The following is a 23,789-nucleotide window of genomic DNA, read 5'->3' as shown; positions in this document are numbered from 1 at the left end:
TAAAATTTTTAATTTATTTAAATGAATAATTAAATATTAAATTTATTTAAACAAATCTCATTTATTAGACGCATGTTGGCTCAGCATTAAAATATTCATTTATATTTTTATCACAATCAACTAATTATAAACTGATTACATGCATGGTGGTAATTGGAATTTAATAATATGATAATATTTTTAAGCTAATTTTTAACAAGAGATAAATTTTTACAATTTCGTGTTATGAGTTTGCATTATAAATTTATCCTTTCATTATCAATTTATTTAAACTCATGAGTCATGAGTTTGATAATCATTGTTGACGGATTTAATCTTAATGATTTGAATTTGATATATATTTAAAATAAATTATTGTCTTCTTATTTTAATCATCTAATTATATACTCTTAATAATTATTTATTAATAGAAGTAAACTCTTACGAGTTTACGATCTAAGTTCACGATTCGAGTTTACATCTTTCTCATGAGTTTACTTAAACTTGTGAGTTTGACAACCTTAGTAGCATCACATGTATGATGTTGAAAAAGGGTAGAGTAGAAGTTCAAGGGTTGCATCAAAGAAAAAACAATTGTAAAAATTATTCGGCTTATTTGTTTCTGTTTGAAAAATAATTTTATTACATTGTTAACTGAAGGAATTTTTTTTTTCATGACATTGTATTTTGAATTTTTTTTCCTCAAAGAAAATTTATAAAATTGTCTTTTAGAACAAAGCAAAAAAAAAAAAAAATTACAGTATAATATTGTGTGAGATTTATATAGTCAATCTCATCTACTAGGATAAGGTTTATTGTTTTTTTTTAAAAAAAACAAATTTTGAGAAGAAAAACATTGTTTGTGTGATTGTTTTAAAAAATTATTTTTCAAAAATAAAAAAAATAAAAACTTGGTCAAAAATTTTATTTTTAAAATCAACTTAAAAGTACATAATTAATTAAAAATAATCAACGCTTTAAAAAAATATATTTATTGTTTGATTTACTCATTTTACATAATTGATGTTGACATTATTTTTTATAATTACTTAATATCTTATTATAATATAAAATAATTTAATGAAAAATCAAATATAATGACCAATAAATAGCAAAAAAATGATTTTTTGACTGACAAAAATGATGTGTTATAACTAAGAAAAAATATATAAATCCATTCTACATAAAATCAATCTATAGTCATTGTGCATATAAATTCAACCGATTGTATCTGGCCAAAAAAAAAAAAATTCAATCAATTGTAAGTTACAAAATATGAATAAGATATATAATTAAAGATTACACAAATTATTATTATATTATAATATAATAAAAAAATGCATAAATCAACGTCAAAAACGTATGTAATTGTTGCATAGTTCATATAAGCTAACATAAAAACTACTTCTAAAATAGTTCGCAGAAACTAACATTTAAAACTATTACTAAACATAGTTAACCACCTAGCATAAAAACTATAAGTCCAAATATAACTTTATAGGTTTTATAATCATGCTTTCTTCTTTTCCAAAGGTGTAGTTATAAACAACTTACTCTTAATGGATGTAATAAATTGTTTCATTGTCTTGACATAAATATCAGTAGGGATATTCATCTCATTTATGAGCAGCAGCACAATCAACAACACAACTACTAATAGATGATGGGGGTTCTAATACTAGCTTCACTTGGCCTTAGCAAGTTGAGGAGCTTGCCTTAGATGCTTTAGCCTATACTTGAATTGCTTCTCCCATAGACCTAGGTTCTTTCTTTTACTTTTGATTAGATAATTCAATACTTCATATTTCATTATGTGTACCACATTCAACTATGTATGAGATAATATTATCTTTAACCTTATCAAGGTTTATATAAATTCTAATCCTTATTAAGGTTTACATGAATTTTAAAGTGAATATATTCATTCTCAAGTTGAACTTTATCGTCAGAATTTGATGGATCTTGTATAGATGAATGATGAAGTGTTGTAGTGCTTTTATTAAAAATTATACCCAGCATTTACAATGTTTCAGCTCATACTTCTTGAATCTTGTAGATAAATAATGAAGTGCTGCAATTGTCGTATAGTTCATATAAGCTAACATAAAAACTACTTCTAAAATAGTTCATAGAAACTAACATTGAAAATTATTACTAAACATAGTTCACCACTGAACATAAAAACTATAAGTCCAAGTATAACTTTATAGATTTTATAATCATGCTTTCTTCTTTTCCAAAGTCGTAGTTATAAACAACTTTCGCTTAATGGACGTAGTAAATTATTTAATTGTCTTCACATGAATATTACTAGGGATAATATATTAATCTTATTATGAGCAACAACACAATCAATAACACAACTATTAATAGTTGATGGGGGTTCTAATATTAGCTTCGGTTAACCTTGGCAAGTTGAGGTGCTTGCCTTGGATGCCTCAACCCTTCCTTGAATTGCTTCTCCCATAAACCTAGGTTCTTCTTCTTCTTCTTCTTCCTCTTCTTCTGATTAGATAATTCTATACTTCATTTTTCATTATGTGTAACACATTCAACTATGTTTTGGGCAACATTATCTTCATCCTTTTCAAAATTTATCTGAATTCTAATCCTTATTAAGGTTTTTATATATTTTAAAGTGAATATACCCATTCTTAAATTGAACCTTACCGTTTGGTAGATTTCATATAGATGAATGATGAAGTGTTGTAATGCTTTTGTTAAAAATTGTGTCCAGCAATTTATAATGTTCCAACCCATATTTCTTGAATCATGCAGCCTCAAGATATACCTACAAAATATGCATTTTCAACATAATGTGTTAAACCACACACACTTTGAACATATTGGGTTGGAAATGCATATTTTGGAGATACATCGTCAGCTTGCACGATTCAATAAGCATGGATTGGATCATTATAAATTGCTGGGTATAATTTTTCATAAAAATACCGCAACAGGTGTACTTCATGCATTTATATAAGATATACCAAATTTTGATGATGAGGTTCAATTTGAGAATAAGTATAGTCACTTTAGAGTTTATATAAACCTTGATAAGGATGAAGATAATGTTGCCCCATAAATAGTTGAATGTGTTACGCACTATGAAAAACAAAATATTGAATTTTCTGATTCAAAAGAAAAAGAATGATCCTAAGTTTATGCAAATGTGAGAAGCAATTTAAGCGCGGGATGGGATCCAAGATAGAAACTGAAGCTCATCTTGCTAAAGTTGAGAGGTAGAGGTTAAGCATCGAAGCTAGTGTTGGAACCTCATCATCTATTAGTTGTCCTATTACCAATTGTGTTGCTGTTTATGATGAGATGGATTTTTCTAGTGATATTTATGTCAAGACAATGAAACAATTTACTGTATTCATTAACAAGGAGTTGTTTATGGTCATGTATTTGGAAAGAAAGAAGACACGGTTAGAATGCCTGTAAAATTATACTTGAACTTATACCTTTTATGTTGGGTGTTGGATTATGTTTAGTGGTAATTTTCATGAGATAAGGTGCTAAAATATCTCGAAAGTATATATGGAGGAGTACCTAACGCCTTAAAAAAAATTTTTTTTGGCTCTAAAATATCCTGAAACTTTATTTTTGTAGCAAAAATGTTCTGATTGAACCATCTCTAACGGTGACTGTTAATTTTTACCATAATTGCTTACATGGCAGCGGCGTGTATACTGAATTTTCCACCTCATCATCACATCTCCTCCTCTCACCCTTTCTCTCTTCATTTGCTCTTTCTCGCCCCCCCTCATCCGCCTTTCCTCTGAAACTAACAATGAAACTGAGAGAGAGAAGCATGAATTTGGGCCATCTATCTCACAATTCTACTTGCTACCACGAAGCAATTAGATTATTGGATTAAATAATTGATGAGAACAAAAATTTATATACATGAGCTCCTCCATCAAAAAACAAAGAAACGAAGAAGATGATGATAAGTATTGAGTATGTCAAAACATATTATTAATCCTTTAACTTTAGTTCTTTAATTTTATTTTGTTTCATATTAAATTAAATATTTAATTTTCAAAATGCGTTAAAAAAGTTTTGTAATGGTTAACATTTTTTTTTTTGATGCGAGAAAGGCATTTATCAGTACGTGCTTACATCAGAATGTAGTAAGTCAATAGAAAATGTAATTGCATAATCAAAAGTAATAATTAATATAATAATTATAATTAAAATATTTTTAATGCCTAAAATAAATAATTACAAATTTAAAAATATTTTGATGGAAGACATTAAAAATTATAACCTTCAAATATACAAGTTCTTTTGTCTGGTTTGTTTTAAAGATATTTTTACCTTAAAAAAATGACAAACTCAAGATATATAGATCTTTCAGCTCAAAAATAACAAAAGAAAAGAATATATAATTTTTTTGGCAAACATGAAAAAATAAATAATTTTTATTTTCTGGTTTGTATTAAGAATATTTTAATTATAAGAAAAGATAAATATTTAATTCTTATACAATTCAACATTTTTTTTTGTTTTTTTGCCAACCAATTCAACCTTAGGCTGAAGTTTCCTAACTACTCACTCTACCTAAAATAATCGAAATGATTTATTTTAGGGTATTTTAAACGTTTTACAAAAATCATTTTTGAAAATTTATTTTTAGGCGGTACTTTTTAACATTTTGAAGTGGAAATTTTTTAATTTTTCTATAATCTTAGGCAAAGATGATTTCTTTTAAGTTTTAATAATATTTTAATTAAACTTATTACCTTCATTAATTTATTATAACAGTGATCACAGCAATTTTGGATATGCAAGTCGTTATTTTGGGCATTATAAGTTTTACCCTTTGTTTGGATGGGAAGAAAAGTTAGGAGGAAAGAAAATGAGATAAGAGAAAATGGGAAGAAGAGAAAATTAGAGAGAAAATATTATCACCTCTCATGTTTGGACGGACAAGAGAAAACAGAAAGGAAAGAAAATGAGTAAACACATGAATGACTAAGATATTATTACTGTTATATCAAAATATAGTTTGATTAAAATCAAATTAAATATCATAATGAAAAACCATATTTACATCAACATGATTAGATAATTTAAAATCAACTTATCTGATAAAGATATATTACCATGTTATTATATTTTAATATCAAATAATTTTGTAAAAAAAGAAAGAAAAAAATAACATTTGTGTAATGTAATACTAAAAAAAACCCAAAACAACAACTCTACTTATTTTCTCTTTTAGTTCATTTTAGAAAGATTTTTGCAATTTTAGTTATTTCATTTTCCAATCAAACAAATACAGAAGAAAGACATGAAAATAATAAATAAAGTGAAAAAAATAAAAAAAATAAAAAGGTATTATTTTGCTGAAAAAAACATATGTAAGGATAGAGAAGGAAAATGCGTTTTCTTCTCATTTTCTCTCCACATATGGAGAGAAAAGTTGAGAAAAAAATGGAATGTGGGACCCACTTCATTTTCTTTCTAATTTTTCTTTCCTCTCATTTTTCTTCTCTCATCCAAATAGAGGAAAAACCACTTCTTCCCTTATTTTCCTTTTTAGTTTTCCTTATTCTCTCATTTTCTCTCTATCCAAACATAACACAGCATTAATGTTCTCTCGAGGGCGATTGTATTAGCTGCTGAGGGATGAAGATGACCGATGATGTAAATTGGGCCAAGGCCCTGTTGCCCAACCAACAGCAAACCCTAGTTTCATCAACCGTAACCCACACACTTGAATCCAAAGCCTATTATCCTGCCTTCCCAATTCCCATAGTAGCTGGCTTCCGGCTATTGCCATTTCCTTACTCACGCTGCCACAAGCTGGTGTTTATTTTGAAGCTTCGATTGGTGATTTTCAAGCTTCATGTTACTAAGGCTAACTTGCCATTTATAAAATCCAGTTTTTGCTCAAATACAGCCGCGGCTAGTATAATGTAATTTAATACTGTCACTTCTTTGTGGGTTTGGTGTCAAAAGTGTGAATTTAGGCCTTTTGCAATCAAGAAAAGAATAAATGGATTTGCATCTTCGATTACGAACTTTTGGGTTGTACATTTCGCCGGCGAGTATATTGGTTATGCTTTCTATATGAGTTTTATTTCCTTTTTCCGTTTTTCTTTTTGGGCATACTGAACTATTAGACATCGCGTATGTATATTTGAGGCTATTTGTACGGAAGATTATGAAACAGCTTTAACCTTTTTGTTTTTTATTCTTGCTTTTCTGTTTCTGAAGTTTTTTTTTTTTTTTTTGGGTGATTACAGCTCAGGAGCGATCAAATTTCGAATGGTTTATAAACTTATCTACGAATCATATATCATAAATTTATCAAGATGGCTTCTCCGCGAGGAGGATGCTTGACAGATACTAATGCGTTCATGGAACTTGCAATACAGCAGGTATTTGCTGAGGTCTTGCTATCGTTCTTGCAATGATAGATTATAGATGGCTATGTTTGTGCCGTTCCGATTATGCTCATGTCGCAGTGTCAGTTACTGATATATTCTTTAAGTTCATATATATAACTTGGAAGCATATATAACACAACTTAAGCACTTGTCAAATAAAAGTAGTGGTCAAAGTGTAAATACCGACAGGTGGAATCAGTGTGTGAAGTTATAAATTAAAATGGAAAAAGAAAGTTGTAGGTAAGCAATGACGATCAGACACTTAATTCAAGTCTAGCAGAATTAGTTGCATGGCAGTTCAAAATGAAGGCGTAAAAAGATTTGAACCCAACATGTGTGTGGGTCTTTATGAGTTGCCTTAGACCATGTAGATTCAAATATAAAAAGCTTTTTGCCCAATATACCTTTACTTTTTTGTAATTGAACTTAGTTTCCTTATGCTCTTGCTTTTTGCTATATGGCAGGCAAAAATAGCTTTGGATGTCCTTGAAGTTCCTGTTGGGTAAGTTACTTTCACTGTTATTCTCTTGCTCAATACATTAAAATAGGCGTATGTGCATATGTTCAGACATGCACCATTTCATCTTGGTGCATTGGGAGTTAAGATGGAAAGTTTCATTGCAATGTTATTCAAAGTGGAATGAGGAGAAACTGCATCAAACATATTCCAGTACTCAGCTTTTGAACTTGATGTACTAGTGACCTTGGACAAAATTGAGAGATGAATATATGCTATGAGATTATTTTATTTACTCTGTGACCTTTTTGTCCTTTGTATCATCGCCAGTTGATTCTCAAATGTACCTTTTGTGTCCTTATCTTTGGTCATTTCCTCACCTTATCAAGATCCCTTGAATCAGGAATCATACTTGTATGCATTGACATTCTCAGTTATCCAAACTCCCTTCATTTTGAATATCAAAATTTGTATAATAAATTTAAAGTTCATTGAAATTGACCCCATTATTTTCAGTCAATAATTTCAAAAATTTCTTTGTACTTCTATGCATAGCCTTGAAAGTTGAAAGTATCCTATTTGTGGTTTACTTACCATCATCCCAGCTAACTACGCGAACCAAAGAGCAAATCACTTTTAAAGAATGACATATTGCTGACCTTTGTTCCCTTTTCTTTGTCTTCCTCTTTCTCTCCTATTGGACTCCAAAAGCTCTATTCTTGCTTGCTCTGCCCAGCATTTGTTACAATATCCCCAAGATTGTCCTACGTGAAATCCTTAATTTGTTCTTAGCTTTCCCTCAATTCATAATTTTTTTTTCCAGAATTCCTAATTTTCCATACATTGAAGATGGAAAGACTTTCCTTGGCCTATGAAAGGTCCGAATTTGACAAACACAGCATGATATTATCCCTAAATGGGTGTCTAATTTTGTAAATGGTTTTCCATTTGTTGGAATAAGGCTTTGTTTATTCATTGCCTGATCTTCCGATGTAATGGGTTCATTGAAGAAAATTTTGATCTGTTTTTTTCATTAAAGCACAATTATTGGTGTATATTAATTTTAATTTTATTTAAACCATGTTATGTGTTGCCAGCTGTGTGATTGTTGAGGATGGGAAGGTTGTAGCATCTGGGAGGAATCGAACTACTGAGACACGAAATGTAATTTGATTAATGACTTATTTTAATTTTATGTTATCATCATCTGTGCTTAGTTACATCTTACAATTGCTCCTTCAATCGTCTATTTGTTGTTTGGATAAATTCTGAATCATTATGCCTGTTGGCTGTAACTTATGTGAAATAACTTAGGCTTGTGAAATTTAGATTTGGGTTTTTCACTTTTTCACTTTGCTGCAATTTTAATTTTTCTGTCATAGATAAATGGCAAGTGAAAGCTTCAAACATTTACAGCTTCAGGAAGGTGAAGCAAGTGGACTGGACTTCTGTAAATGCTGATTTGAAACGCAAATTCAATTTCTAAAATTAGAAATGTGATCTTTTACTTGATTATATGTATATATATTTAATTTATAACCTGAATACTGGAAAAGGCGCTAATTTAGCCCCAGATTTCAATTTGCATTGTTTCTTAATGATGAATGCTCGGTGTTGGAAAGCCCATGATGCTCTCCGGTCATCACCCATGATTCTAGCTAGGAATAAATCCCTGATTATGTGCTGCTGTATCTCTGAATAATTGTAATTGAATTTTGATTGATTATAACCGGATTGTTCTCACCATCCGGACTCTATAAATTGTACCCTTTCATATGGAATAATATGTATGAGTGAATTAGTCATATATTGAGTCATGGTATCAGAGTAGTGGGTTTGATTCGAACCTAGACCGTCGCCCTGAACCTCTGCCGGTAAACAAAGAAAGAGAGAGAGTGAGGAGAGAGAGAGAGTGAGGTGTCCAGAGATCTGAAGACAGAGTAGGACGTGATCGACACCACCCCTCCAATCCTCATCAGAACCCTCTGATCGGCGCATCCCTAGAAGTCGATGTCCAACGGAGCCGCTCGTGAAGCCCACGCGCCGTCGCAAGCCTCCGCGCATGAAGTCCATGCGCTGTCGCCAGAGCCACACAATACCTCCATTCAATCCAGAAAATGAACCCATCAGACTTTCCACCCTTTTTTGGGTCTGTTCACAATTTGCCAGTCACCAAAGGCGCCATCCTAATGGCTTTTATGTCTGGCACATCCTCAAATACTCAAGGTACTCCTTCACAAATGCCCCTCTCTAAAAACCCTAATTCAGTGTCGGATTTGACAACAGCCACTGCACATCAAGCTATGGTGGTGACTCAAACTGAATGGCAACAATTACCTTCAGTGGTCTCAAAGTGTATTAATGTATCTGCGTGGGAAGCGTAAGGAGAAGTACATCAATGGAGAAGCAAAACAACCTTCACATAATGATTCTAATTTTGACACCTGGTTTGCTAAAAACAATCAGGTGATGTCCTGGCTATGCAACTCAATGACTCTTGAAATTAGTGGGGGATACCTTCTTGCAAGCACAGCCAAGGAGATCTGGGATGCTGCTAAACGCACTTACTCTATATTGGACAACACTGCTGCCTTGTTGGATCTAAAGAGGCAACTCAAAGATCTGAAACAAGGAAACCTGAGTGTAACACAACACCACAGCACTCTGACAAGGATATGGCAGCAATTGGATCTCTTTGAAGTACATCCTTGGAAGAATATTGATGATGCTAACTAGTACAGATAGTCAGTTGAAAAAGGGCGAACATATGATTTTCTATTGGGCCTGAATGTTGTTTTTGAAGAAGTAAGAGGCAGAATTATGAGTCTAAAGCCTCTCCTGTTCCTATTTGAAGTCTCTAGCATGGTTAAGTTCGAAGAAAGCTGGAGACTCTTCACCCAGGGTAACCAAACTCCAATAGATGGCTCTGCATTAGTCACAAGGAGTTCCCAGACTTCAGAGAACTCTGAAAGAAAAGGGAACAAGTGGTGAAATCTGTCGGAAATGGGCCCTAGGGAGAGGCCCAATCATCCTATTAAACCAAGAATCATTACAGCTATGTATACTGATTTACTAACCGTTAAAGACCTGATCCTTAGGCGCTAAATTAGGGATTACAGAATATATTTATTTCCTGTTTTGCTTCCTTATTAAATCTGGAGGATTTCATGCGATATGCTGGATCACTCCTCTCCCTATATGTATCGCACAAATCTGTGGAATAAAATACAGCTTTTCTGCACACAAACTCTCATGGTATCAGAGCGCTACCACTCATGTCTTTCAAAGAAGCTCTGACACGAAATTCCAGAGCTTTTACAGCTGAGGGTGAGTCCACCTCAGTGACAACTGCACCCCAGAATATGACCGAGTCAGAAGAGATGCGGTCAACTAGTTCAGGCGCACCAAATGGATCTGGACCAGATTCCTTGTCCCAACTGATTATATCCCACCGCCTCAATGGCAACAACTACCTCCAGTGGTCCAGAAATATTCTCATGTTTGTGCGTGGAAGAAACAAGGAAAAATACCTTACTTGGAACCCTCAGCCACCAAAAACCGAGGACCCACAGTATGAAACATGGTGTGCAGAAAACAACACCGTAATGACATGGCTTGTTCATTCCATGCTTCCTGAAATTAGCGAAAACTACCTACTTGCTAGTTCCGCACGAGAAATATGGGAATCAGCAAGGCGGACATACTCTGTTAAGGAAAATACAGCAGCTATTTTCCAACTCAAACGCATGCTACGCAGCCTCACTCAAGGGGAGAAGTCTGTCACCCAGTACTACAGTGCCCTGGTGCGACTGTGGCTGCAAATAGATCTCTATGAAGTACACAAATGGTCCTGCCATACAGATGAAGTCTACTTCAAACAGGTAATAGACCAAGACCGATGTTATGATTTTCTTCTTGGCCTTAACGATTCTTTTGAAGATATCAGGGGAAGAATAATGAGCATTAAGCCCCTTCCATCACTGGAAGATGCCTTCAATATGATTAAGAATGAAGAGAGCCGAAAAGCACTGGTTCAAAATCCATCTTTGGTTTCCCCATCAACCATAACTGAAGGCTCGGCTATGGTGACTAGAAGCAACCAAGGTGGAGACACAAGGGGAAAGAAGTCCCTAAGGTGTTACCATTGCAACAAAAATGGCCACACCCGTGACACATGCTGGAAGATCCATGGCAAGCCAGCCAATTGGAAGCCACGGCCTAAGGGAGAAGGTAAAGGACTTCTAACTAGTAACACCCCCAATGAAAGTGAAATCCTAAAGCATGAGGAGCTTGCAATACTGAGGAAAATCCTTGACAAATACTCCCATGAAAAGCTAAGTGAGGATACCCCAACTGTTTCCTTGGCTCATACAGGTACAGAACTTCTAACTGCACTTAGAACAGTCACTAATTCAAAAAATATCTGGGTGGTCGATTCTGGAGCTACTAATCATGTTTCTGGATTTAAAGAACTATTTTCTGTGTTTAGTTCATATTCACAGCATTCCCGTGTGCAGGTAGCAAACAATGAATATGCAAAGGTTATGGGATCTGGCACTGTAATTCTATCTACTGATATCATTCTTCATGATGTACTTTATGTGCCTGATATACACTGCAACCTACTGTCAGTACAGTGCATAGCTGATAAATTAAACTGCCTAGTTGGTTTTAATAAATCTCATTGTGTCTTTCAGGATTTAGTCTTGGGCAAGCTGATTGGCAAAGCTAAAGAATGTAATGGGCTGTACTACCTTGAAGGGAACCTGAAAAATAAAAGCCCCCTAGCTACTGCTACTTCTGCTATTCATGTGACTCCAAACAATGCTGCTGTGTCCCGTGATGAAATAATGTTATGGCATTACCGTTTAGGCCATCCTAACTTTGATTATATGAAAATCCTGTTTCCCAATTTCATGAATAAAATATCTCCTTCTCAAATTCAGTGTGACACCTGTCACTTTGCTACAGCGAACCCCTATACTCCTACTACTCCCTTTACACTCATTCATAGTGATGTTTGGGGACCCTCTAGAATCGAAACTAACTCCAAGGCCAAGTGGTTTGTTACCTTCATAGATGACCATACACGCCTCACATGGCTCTTTTTAATGAAAGACAAATCAGAAGTTTTTCCACTGTTTAAGCACTTTCACGCCTTTATTCAAACTCAATTTAATGTTTCTATAAAAGTTTTTCGAAGTGATAATGGAAAGGAGTATGTGAATACAAAATTTAAAGATTTTCTTATTGAAAAAGGGATTCATCATCAAACTTCTTGCACATACACACCACAGCAAAATGGGATAGCTGAGCGGAAGAATAGGCACCTCTTAGAAGTTGCTCGCTCACTTTTAATTGGGAGTAATGCTCCCAATATTTATTGGGGTGATGCAGTTCTCACTGCCACCTATTTAATCAATCGGCTGCCCTCCAAAGTACTAAAGTTTCAAACCCCAATTGATAAATTTTTAGAAACCTATCCCAATTCCTACCTCCTCAACCATCTCCCTAAAAGAGTTTTTGGTTGCACAGCTTTTGTGTTCAATGAAGATGGTGGCAAATTAGATACTCGAGCTCTTAAATGTATTTTTCTAGGTTACTCTTCCTCCCAAAAAGGTTACAAGTGCTATTCTCCTACCACTAGACGTGTCTATGTCACCATGAATGTTCAATTTATGGAATCACAACCCTTTTACCCCAAATTACCCATTCAGGGGGAGAGAGCTAATGAATGGCTAACTTGTCCTGATAGTAACTATACTAGTGACACACAACCTGAACAGCAAAGAAATCAAAACAGTAATGGTACCCTAGCATCACCAGCAGCCCCTATAGAGACACCTATTTTTGAACCTGACCTTATTACACCGTCCAGTGACCCTGCAACAACTGTCACAACACCAGAAAAAACACACACACCCCTGACATGGCACCCAACAGACTGAAACAATTCTAGAAGTGCCCAATAACACTGAACCTATACCTGAAGCCCCCCAAGAGACAAACCAGCAGTCACATACCACAGAGACAGAGGTGAACACAACAGAACAGCCAACAACCAGAGAAGAACCCATTAACATTCCAAGGCAGAGTCATGAATCTTATCCTGAGATTAATCCTGAAGATCTACAGTGGCCCATTGCTTTGAGAAAAGGCAAAAGGAGTTGCACTAGACACCCTATTGGGAGGTATGTCTCCTATGATAAGCTTAACTCTCAATTTAAAGCGTTTGTGGTTAATCTTGATAATGAGGAAATCCCAAAGTCTTTTAATGAGGCTAGTTCAAACCCTAACTGGAAAGCAGCTATTAATGATGAATTAAAGGCTCTAGTCAAGAACCAAACATGGGAAATAGTTAATTTACCCCTTGGGAAATCTGTTGTTGGGAGTAAATGGGTTTTTACAAAGAAGTTTAATCCTGATGGTAGCATCAACAAGTATAAGGCAAGATTAGTTGCAAAAGGGTTTACTCAAACCTATGGCATAGACTACCAAGAGACTTTTGCTCCGGTAGCCAAATTTAATACTATAAATATTCTTCTCTCTTTGGCTGCCAATCTGGACTGGCCCTTACATCAATTAGACATTAAAAACGCCTTTTTAAATGGAGACTTAGAGGAGGAGGTATACATGCAAATACCCCTAGGATTAGAAGGTCCTGGAACCCGTGGAAAGGTATGTAAACTACACAAATCTTTATATGGGTTAAAACAATCACCAAGGGCTTGGTTTGAAAAATTCACAAGGGCTGTTAAGGAGTTTGGTTATAGGCAATGTCAAACTGACCACACTTTGTTTGTGAAACGCTCTAATTATAAGATCACTGTCCTAATTGTCTATGTAGATGATATAGTTTTGACAGGAAATGACCCTGAAGAGATTGCAGCGTTGAAGCAGAAATTGGCAGCAAAATTTGAAGTAAAAGATTTGGGAAATCTAAGATACTTCCTCGGGTTAGAGGTAGCTAGATCTCCAAAAGGCATTTGTGTGACTCAGAGGAAGTACACCTTGGATCTATTGAAAGAAACAGGCATGGTGGGAGCCAGACCTGCTGCGACCCCTATGGAGCTCAATTGTAACTTGGAAGTCAAACCTGATGGAAAATCAGTTAACAAGGAACAGTACCAGCGACTAGTGGGGAAGCTAATTTACTTGTCTCACACCAGGCCAGACATTTCATTTGCAGTAGGGGTAGTAAGTCAGTTTGCAAGCAACCCCCAAAAGGAACACATGGAAGCAGTACAAAGAATTCTCAGGTACCTTAAAACTACTCCAGGTAAAGGTCTGTATTTTGCTAAAAGTGGACAGAAAAATGTAGAAATCTATACAGATGGTACAAAAAGAAACTCCAGCATAGAGGGAGACAAAGATATAGAAGTCTACACGGATGCTGATTGGGCAGGAGCTATCTATGACCGACGTTCTACTACTGGATACTGTACATTTGTGTGGGGAAATCTTGTGACTTGGAGGAGCAAGAAGCAACCAGTTGTATCAAGAAGCTCAGCTGAATCTGAATATAGAGCTCTGGCTCTTGGCATTTGTGAAGGGATATGGGTAGTACACGTGCTAAGGGACCTTGGTATAGAAATAAATGCACCAATTAAAATGTGGTGTGATAATATGGCTGCACTCAAGATTGCAAACAATCCTGTCCAACATGACCGAACAAAACATGTTGAAATTGATCGTCATTTCATCAAGGAAAAGATTGAAGCTAAAGTGATCGACCTAACCTACATTCCCTCTGGAAGACAGATTGCGGATGTGATGACCAAACCATTGATCAAGAACAAGTTTGACGAGTTGACTAGCAAGCTGGGAATGATTAACATCTATTCTCCAACTTGAGGGGGAGTGTCGGAAATGGGCCCTAGGGAGAGGCCCAATCATCCTATTAAACCAAGAATCATTACAGCTATGTATACTGATTTACTAACCGTTAAAGACCTGATCCTTAGGCGCTAAATTAGGGATTACAGAATATATTTATTTCCTGTTTTGCTTCCTTATTAAATCTGGAGGATTTCATGCGATATGCTGAATCACTCCTCTCCCTATATGTATCGCACAAATCTGTGGAATAAAATACAGCTTTTCTGCACACAAACTCTCAAAATCACTGTAATAAGAAAGGACACACCAGAGATGAATGCTGGAAACTAAATGGAAAACCAACCTAAGGGAAACAGAAACAACGGCAAGAAGGAAAGAGTCACAACACCTCTTCTAAGGAAAAAGGTGATGATGGAGACTGCTTGACCAGAGAAGAACTTCAAATGCTTCGTAAGATGCTTGAAAAGCAAAACACATCAAAATCGGTTCCCAATGTAAACTCGATTCAATCAGGTAATTCCATTATGGCGCTTAATGCAATGGTCACTAGTGATGAGACATTGATTGTTGACTTTGGTGCTACAGACCACATGACTGGTAACAAGTCCATCTTCAAAACCCTCAAATATTGCCATGAGAACCTGAGAGCAAAAGTAGCAACTGGACTATATATTAAAGTTGAAGGTGTTGGCACTGTGGCTCTTTCTCATGATCTGGAAATTCATAATGTTTTGTTTGTTCCTGCTCTCACTTGCAATCTTATATCTGTGAGCAAATTGACTAAAGGACAAGTATGTCGGGTGATCTTTGATGATGTTAATTGTGTTTTTCAGGATTTGACCTTAGGGAGGAAGATTTTGACTGCTAAAGAATGGGATGGACTCTACTACTTGGAAGGAAAGGATATGAAGACTAAAAGAGCAAGGAAAGCTATGGTTAGCTCTAATTCTCAAAATGAAAATGTAATGTTGTGGCATCAAAGATTAGGCCACCCCAACGTTGATTCTATGAAGCATGTGTTTCCAACTTTATTCAATAAAAATTCTCCTTTTTTTCAATGTGAAACTTGTCAAATTGCCAAACAAACTCGCGCCTCTAATCCCAAACATATTTACAAACCAACCACTCTGTTTACAATAATCCATGCCGACATGTGGGGACCAGCCAAAACCAAAAACCGAATAGGTACAAGGTGGTTTATTACATTCATAGATGATCATACCCGGGTTATGTGGGTTTACCTTATGAAAGAGAAATCCGAAGCATTACAAATTTTCAAAAACTTTTACTCCTTTGTGAGAACTCAATTCCAAACTCCTATCAAAGTACTGAGAAGTGACAATGTGAAAGAGTATGTGAGTGGAGCTTTTAGGAAATTTTTTGAGCAACAGGGAATCCATCACCAAACCTCCTATGTCTATACTCCTCAACAAAATGGAGTTGCCGAGCGGAAGAATAGGCATCATTTGGAAGTAACCCGAGCCATTATGATGGAAAGAAATGTCCCAAGTTTGTTTTAGGGAGATGCTGTGCTAACCGTTGCCTATCTTATCAACTGAATGGCCTCCAAAATCCTTAATTTTAGTATCCCTATCCAAAAACTTCTTGAGACCTACCCCACCTCACCTATAATCAATACCATCCCACAAAAAGTCTTTGGGTGCGTTGTCTTTGTCCATAAACATGATGGGAGAAAACTAGGTGCTAGAACGGAAAAATGCATTTTCCTCGGGTATTCTTCAACCCACAAATGTTATAAGTGTTATTGTCCCTCTACTAGGAAACTCATAGTCTCCAAAGACACAGTCTTTTATGAGTATGATGCATACTATCTTAAATTACCCATTCAGGGGGAGACCTATGGAGTAGAATGGCTAATTACACTTAAACCTAGTATCAACTCACCTCTGAACCATCCTGAACCCTTTGTACCACAAGAAGGAATCCCTGAACCAGAACCGGGGGTCACCTCCACCAGAACAGCCTAAAAGCCCCATAAACAATCCTCACACAATGGAAACAAATGCTGAGATTGATGTGGGGGTGACAGAGCACTCAAGGTCTCAATCAAGTGAATAAGACAATAGTAGTGGAGTTCCTTCCATTCCAAGGCAGCAACATGATTCCAATCCAGAGTTGGATCTAAAGAGCTAGGATGGCCTATTGCACTTAGAAAGGGGGTAAGGTCTTGTACTCAACATCCTATTCAAAGATTTGTCTCTTATGGCAATTTATCTGCTAGAATGCAAACCTTTATGGTGAATATCTCACAGGTGAAAATTCTAGAAACATTTCAATAGGCTATGAAAGATCCTAATTGGAAACATGCAGCATACGAAGAATTGAAAGCCTTGAAGGAGAATAACACGTGGGATATCACCACACTCCCTAAGGGCAAGAAAGCAGTGGGTTACAGGTGGATCTTCACCCCTAAATTCAATCCTGATGGAAGCATCAACAATTACAAAGGGAGATTAGTTGCAAAAGGATACACTCAAACTTATGGGATTGATTATCAAGAAATGTTTGCACCAGTGGCAAAGTTCAATACCATTCAGGTACTCCTGTCTCTAGCTGCTAACCTTGACGGTCCCTATATCAACTGGTTGTAAAGAATGCCTTTCTAAATGGAGATTTAGAGGAGGAAGAATACATGGAAGTCCCAGATGGAGTAATAGCTCCGCCTCCACCTAATTCGGTTTGCAAGCTGAAGAAATCACTATATGGCCTGAAATAGTCTTCACGAGCGTGGTTTGATAGGTTTGCCAAAGCAATCAAAAGGTTTGGGCACAACCAAGGGCAAACTGATCACACCCTTTTCGTCAAACACTATGATGGAAGGGTAACGATCCTAATTTTGTATGTGGATGATATAGTCATAACTGGTAATGATGAAGCTTCTATCTCTCAACTCAAGAAAGCCCTGGCTAGGGAATTCTAAGTGAAGGACCTAGGTCAAATGAAGTATTTTCTCAGATTGGAGGTTGCTAGATCCAAGAAGGGTATAAGTGTGTCCCAACAGAAATACACCTTTAATTTACTCCATGAAACAGGAATACTTGGCGCTAAACTAAATGAAACACCTATGGAAGAGTCATGCAATCTGGAAGTTAAACCAAAAGGGGTCCCAGTTGACTCAGAGAGGTACAGAAGACTTGTGGGTAAACTGATCTACTTGACCCATGCACGACCTGATATTAGCTATGCAGTTGGGGTGGTAAGCCAATTTATGCACCATCCTAAGGAAGAACATATGGAAGTAGTGTATAAAATCCTGACCTACCTCAAACACAATCTTGGAAGAGGAATATTCTTTAAAAGGGGGAATACTAGAAACATAGAGGTCTACACCAATGCAGATCATGGGAGAGCTGTGGATAACAGGAGGTCTGTTACGGGTTATTGCACTTACGTTTAGGGAAACCTTGTCACTTGGCGAAGTAAGAAACAAACCGTAGTCTCAAGGAGCAGTGCTGAAGTTGAGCTAAGAGCTGTAGCTCTGGGTGTATGTGAAGGAATGTGGGTGATTAGACTCCTAAAGGAATTGAGAATCCCCTATAAAGGTCCAGTGAACCTCTGGTGTGACAACCAAGCCTGTATTGAAATGACAAAGAATCCAGTGTATCATGACCGAACAAAGCATGTCAATATTGATTGGCACTTTATCAAAGAAAAGGCAGAAGGTGGTATCATTAACTTGAACTATGTGTGCTCAACTGATCAGATTGCTGACATTATGACCACACCTTTAGCCAGGGTCAAGTTTGAAGGGTTTCAAGGCAAGCTGGGAATAGTTGACATCTACTCTCTAGCTTGAGGGGGAGTGTTGGAAAGCCCATGATGCTCTTCGGTCATCACCCATGATTCTAGCTAGGAATAAATCCCTGATTATGTGCTGCTGTATCTCTGAATAATTGTAATTGAATTTTGATTGATTATAACCGGATTGTTCTCACCATCCGGACTCTATAAATTGTACCCTTTCATATGGAATAATATGTATGAGTGAATTAATCATATATTGAGTCACTCGGCTGGCCCATTATTATAGGCTTAGGTGTAGTTGACTGAGCTTATGGCATTTTAGTATTCATTTTAACTAAGCCTAATACCTCTGAGTCAAAGCTAATTGTTCTCACATTTAATAGCAATTTCATGTTGATTTTTCCTCCTGAAAGAAAAGGTTTTGACTTAGTCTAATCAAACTCTTGTTATTTTACCAAACGTGTAATGAAAAATAAGAAATTTTTCTTGTTACTAGTTTGAAGTAACAACCACTGTGTACTTTCCATTGTTGCATTTTTTCTTTTTTTAATTGATGCAATAACTTTCTGTTTTCCACTGGTTTTCACTCCCATATTTTCCATTTTGCAAATTCACTCTTGACAGGCTAATAGGCATGCAGAAATGGAAGCTATAGATGATCTTCTGGAACAGTGGCAGAAAAATGGACTTTCAACCTCTGAAGTTGCTGGAAAATTCTCAAGCTGCAGCCTTTATGTTACATGTGAACCGTGCATAATGTGTGCGTCAGCTTTATCAATTCTAGGTATGCTACTTCAATTATTCTATTCATAACTGTCACATTGTTTAAGTTATTTGACACTATTTTTATCCATTTGTTGCTATATTTATTCCGCAGGTATAAAGGAGGTATATTATGGATGTGCAAATGATAAATTTGGAGGATGTGGATCAATATTGTCGTTACATTTAGGCAACAATATAAATAAGTATGTCTCTCTGGCCAGCAGCGTCTATCAAATATTGTATTTAAGTGTCAGTTATACTAGGTTTTCTCAAGTGGAAGCCATTTTTGTTGTTTGTGAATCTTTATTTATTGTTTTGCTTATTTAATTGTTAGTTATCTTATCCTAATATAGTTACATCTCATGTTCTTTTGCAGTCTGTCTATTTCTGCTCTAACAATATTATACTTGGCTTCCGATGAAAAATCTAAGGTGCTGAACTGCAAAAAAAGATGAAACTGTTAATCAATACCTCTATTTCTAAATGATTATACGAGTGACTGAGCAGTGTTCATCAGACTCGCTTGCTTTGTGCATAAGTATAGTTGTTGTATGGCATGGACGTTAGTGAGAATATTTGGTGGGCTTTTTTAAGGTGATCTTTTTGGCATTCGTCTGCAAGTTCATATTATAAATCCTCAAAGCAAGTACATAATGTCTTTTGTAACTGGTGGGTTTATCTATTGAAGCACATCTGTCTTGAATCTTGAAGGGTACGCTTCTCACGGTTTGCATTGAAGGGAAATATTTGTTATGAAGGTGTCCCTAAATAATTTTTATTTACCCTTTTTAAACCAATACAAACTATGTATATATATATATATATATATATATATTATCATTGATGGTTCATATGTTTTCTCTTATTTGGCAGTGAAGTAAAACCAGGAAATGGTTTCAAATGTACAGGGGGCATAATGGCATCAGAAGCAGTCCTCCTTCTGCGGACATTTTATGAACAAGGAAATCCAAATGGTAAGTTCCCTTTTTATATCCCCCCCCCCCCCGGGCATTAAAATGGCAAGTTGCTGTAAATTACTGCAATTTATAGTATTTGGGAGGTGCTACTCCACACTTTCAAAAGTGCTGTGTGTTGGTACTTAAGACATCATTTTTATTGTTCTTCTGGTTCATTGGCATATGTGGTTTGTTTGACAAGTGTTTAATTGTGAATGTGAAAGTCAATTAGCGAAACCAGAGTATGTGTTGCAAAATAAATGGTGCATCTTACCTTGAAGGCTGGCAAAGATAATTCGACTGGCAGTTCTCCATGCCTATCAAATTAAATTTGATATTCTAATGATGATGGCTTCGAAGAAGTCACAACATCTACGTGTATTTGATCTGGCTTCCAGTAAATGCACAAGGAAAATGAGTAGAACTGTTTAACTATTGGCTGTTTCGCAGTGATACATTGACAGACATACACCAGTGGCATAATAAAGTAAATAAACTACCCAAATCTTTCCTTGGTCAGTAGAACTGTTTAACTATTGGCTGTTTCGCAGTGATGCATTGACAGACATATACCAGTGGCATAATAAAGTAAATAAACTACCCAAATCTTTCCTTGGTGATATACATGGCTTTATTTTTCATTTAAAGTTGGTAAGATCTCGGTCAGTGCATCCTTGAGACATTAGGTTTGCTCCATTGTTCTTCTGGTTCTTTAGCACGTGTTTGTTGTATGACAAGTATTTGGTTGTGAATTTGAAAGCCAATTAGCAGAGCAAGAGCATCTATTGCAAAAAGAAATGGTGCATCTTGCCTTGAAGGTTGGCCAAAATAGCTAGCAATTCTCCGTGCCTATCAAATTGATTTTATGCTGTTTTGATGATGGCCTCGAACAAGTTGCAACAACTTTTTGTGCTTAATCTTACTCATATATTGCTATACTTTTAATCCACATAGATAGTCTGCATAAAGATGGTATATCTGACTTTTGTCTACTAGGTGCATCCTTAAGGCTTTGGGTTTGCTTAATTGTTCTTTTGGTTCGTTAATATGTGTTTGTCTGTTGTTAGTGTTTGGCAAGTTTTGGTTGTGAATGTTAAAGCCAATTAGCAGAGCAAGAGCATCTATTGCAAAATTAAATGGTGCATCCTGCCTTGAACGTTGGCAAAAATAAGACTAGTGATTCTCCGTGCCTATCAAATTGATTTTAGACTGTTTTGATAATGCTTCGACCAAATTGCCACATGTATTTATGCTTGATCTTACTGATTTATATGGCTATATTTTTAATTTACATGGACAGTCTGCACAAAGATGGTATGATATCTGAGTTTTTTTTACTAGGTGCATCCTTAAGGCTCCAAGGTTTGCTTTAATGTTCTCCTGGTTCATTAGTGTTTTTAATGTTTTGTTTGACAAGTTTTGGTTGTGAATGTGAAAGCCAATTAGCAGAGTAAGAGCATCTATTGCAAAATTAAATGGTGCATCTTTCCTTGAAGGTTGGCCAAAGTAGCTAGTGATTCTCCGTGCCTATCAAATTGGTTTTCTACTGTTTTGATAATGGCCTCGAACAAGTCGCAACATCTATTTGTGCTCGATCTTACTCATCTATATAGCTATACTTTTAATCCACATTAGACAGTCTGCATAAAGATGGCTTGACATCTAAGTTTTGTTCACTAGGTGCATCCTTAAAGCTTCAGGTTTGCTTTATTGTTCTCTTGTTTCATTAGTATGTGTTTTGTATATGTTGTTTGACAAATTTTGGTTGTGAACGTGAAAGCCAATTAGCAGAGCAAGGGCATCTCATGCCAAAATAAATGGTGCATCTTGCCTTGAAGGTTGGCAGAAGTAACTGGCGGTTCTCCGTGCCTATTAAATTATGCCATTTTGATGATGGCCTCGAACAAGCTGCAACATCTATTTGTACTTAATTTACTACCAGTAGATGTACAAGGAACATGAGTAGCAGTGTAGCACAGGCTAGCCTTGGGCTGTTTACTGTGATGCATTTACAAGCATTTACTGGGGGCACAACAAAGTGCAGCCAACGTGCTGGATATTTTTCTTGTCTTCCTTTTTTATCTTTGATTTAAACTTAACTCTGGCTACTATACAAACTTGAATCTTTCAACCACAAAGATGATTAAGATAAACACCGAGTCAAAGCTCATCATACGCAAGTTTTAATTCCATAGGTTGTAGAAGCTGGTTCATAAATCAATATCCTTAAAAAGCAGAATAAGTACTGTTGCTCTACTGTTTTTTTATTTATTCATGTACCTGTTAATTTGCTTTCGTGATTTCCATGCGATCAGAAAAAACATGCTGAATCCCAGTTTTAGTGCACAGTGATTGAGGCTATTTGGTAGAATAATTTATGCTGCTAAAAAAGGCTTCAAATTTAGGTTGAGACTTGAGAATTTTGATTATGGGTTGGACCTGCACAGGGAAATGGGAACTAGTATTTTTTCCCTCTCTTGAGGCCTATTCATGATTCATATTTATTTCTCCTCAGCTCCAAAGCCTCACAGGCCACTAACTCGCCAGCTGTGAAGTTGAAATTGAAGTAAGTTCATTACATTCTGCTTTAATTGTTTGTGCCTCAACACTATTTAAGTTCGTTGGCCATGAAACTGATTCTCCTTTTAAACTTACAGATGACAATGTTGTTAAGGCTACTACACACATCACACATGATTCATGATGGTACACCGGGATTCTGCTTTGCTGTGGCATAGTGCTTTCAAGCAGGAGAAGCAGCCGATGCATGGTCCAACGGAACTTTTTGGATCAAAGAAAGATGAATTAAATGCCATTACTGTAAGTGAATGTTGCTGCATTAGAAGTGCAAATTAATTGCCAAAAAGATTTAAAGCTCTCCACTTTCACTAATATTGAAATGTTTTGAGCAGTGAATCAGAAAGTAATTTTTCCCGTTTGGTACAACGTAGATGTAGGAAGATAAGATCTCAATGATGAGAATTGGCCTAGCAGTCAAATTTAACGCCTCATGTGATATGGATTCTCATAGATGACGCATGCAGGTTGGAGTATTAAGTATCTACACTAGCTTTAGGATTTTCTACTTTAGGGGTTTGATAGTTTTTTTTTCTTCCTATTTTATGTGGGAGATTTATTTCTTATTTTGCATTGTGAGACATTAACTAACTCCTTACCCAGCTGGCCAGCTGGTAGTGTGAGGCACTATATTCCTAGTTTTTTGTAGGCTAGTTTGCTTCCTGATTTACATATAATGGTTTGCAGAGTCTTTTCTAGCATCGTAATTGTTTTTGGGCCTATTAGTATTGAGAATTGTGCAAGGTACTTAATCGATATTAGTTTGTGTTGTACTCCCTTCGTTCCTTATTATAAGAGACAAATAACCGAAGTACGTTGATAAAAAAAACAATTAAAATTAGTTAAGAACAATTAATGTGTAAAAAGTATAATTTTTTTTCCAAAAATGCCCTCATTAATAAGGAGAGAGAACATGAGAGAGAATAATTAAATTATTAAAAGAAAGAAAAGTGAGAGGGAGAGAGAGTGTGAGTTGGAGATAATAAATATGGGTAAAATAGTAAATCAATACAAAAAAGTAGAGACAACTTGTAAGTGTCTCTTATA

General features: G+C 35.8%; 1 protein-coding gene and 5 non-coding genes across 12 annotated transcripts; all 6 read left to right on the top strand.

Annotated features, from left to right (window-relative positions):
* Nucleotides 1-5,688: 5,688 nt before the first annotated feature.
* LOC114736940 (tRNA-specific adenosine deaminase TAD2) lies at nt 5,689-23,515 on the top strand. Of its 7 annotated transcripts, XR_003739383.1 has the most exons (9): nt 5,689-5,909; nt 6,240-6,374; nt 6,848-6,885; nt 7,938-8,004; nt 19,069-19,228; nt 19,322-19,412; nt 20,080-20,183; nt 22,613-22,731; nt 22,823-22,864. XR_003739383.1 is itself a non-coding variant. In XM_028924856.1 (8 exons), exons 2-8 carry the CDS (start codon nt 6,309-6,311, stop codon nt 22,867-22,869), a joined length of 573 nt encoding a protein of 190 aa, XP_028780689.1. In that variant the 5' UTR covers nt 5,689-5,909; nt 6,240-6,308; the 3' UTR covers nt 22,870-23,515. The 7 variants fall into 7 exon arrangements, 5 of the variants coding, with proteins under 5 accessions (XP_028780689.1, XP_028780793.1, XP_028780930.1 ...); XM_028924856.1 differs by lacking the exon at nt 22,613-22,731 and having other exon boundaries at nt 22,823-23,515; XR_003739406.1 differs by lacking the exon at nt 5,689-5,909 and having other exon boundaries at nt 20,118-20,183; nt 22,681-22,731; nt 22,823-22,853.
* On the top strand, nt 20,406-20,538 carry LOC114738176 (small nucleolar RNA snoR86). Its single transcript, XR_003739499.1, has one exon. It is a non-coding gene; the product is annotated as a small nucleolar RNA snoR86 (small nucleolar RNA).
* On the top strand, nt 20,936-21,069 carry LOC114737983 (small nucleolar RNA snoR86). The gene has a single exon (XR_003739483.1). It is a non-coding gene; the product is annotated as a small nucleolar RNA snoR86 (small nucleolar RNA).
* On the top strand, nt 21,275-21,409 carry LOC114738109 (small nucleolar RNA snoR86). The gene has a single exon (XR_003739494.1). It is a non-coding gene; the product is annotated as a small nucleolar RNA snoR86 (small nucleolar RNA).
* Nucleotides 21,614-21,747, top strand: LOC114738047 (small nucleolar RNA snoR86). The gene has a single exon (XR_003739486.1). It is a non-coding gene; the product is annotated as a small nucleolar RNA snoR86 (small nucleolar RNA).
* On the top strand, nt 21,956-22,083 carry LOC114737922 (small nucleolar RNA snoR86). The gene has a single exon (XR_003739481.1). It is a non-coding gene; the product is annotated as a small nucleolar RNA snoR86 (small nucleolar RNA).
* Nucleotides 23,516-23,789: the final 274 nt, after the last annotated feature.

Source organism: Neltuma alba, unplaced genomic scaffold, assembly GCF_004799145.2.
Source record: "Neltuma alba isolate B1F8T4 unplaced genomic scaffold, ASM479914v2 tig00000452_pilon, whole genome shotgun sequence".
NCBI classification, from domain to species: Eukaryota; Viridiplantae; Streptophyta; class Magnoliopsida; order Fabales; family Fabaceae; genus Neltuma; species Neltuma alba.
The sequence above is the reverse complement of the archived record's forward strand: the minus strand, read 5'-3'. Positions and strand labels throughout refer to the sequence as shown.

Excerpts from the sequence above, each read along its gene's own strand:
- LOC114736940 (XM_028924856.1), top strand. The coding sequence starts at position 6,309 with ATGGCTTCTCCGCGAGGAGGATGCTTGACAGATACTAATGCGTTCATG. Across the intron at positions 6,375-6,847 it reads TGGAACTTGCAATACAGCAG|GCAAAAATAGCTTTGGATGT; the intron begins GTATTTGCTGAG and ends GCTATATGGCAG. Across the intron at positions 8,005-19,068 it reads GAACTACTGAGACACGAAAT|GCTAATAGGCATGCAGAAAT; the intron begins GTAATTTGATTA and ends CACTCTTGACAG.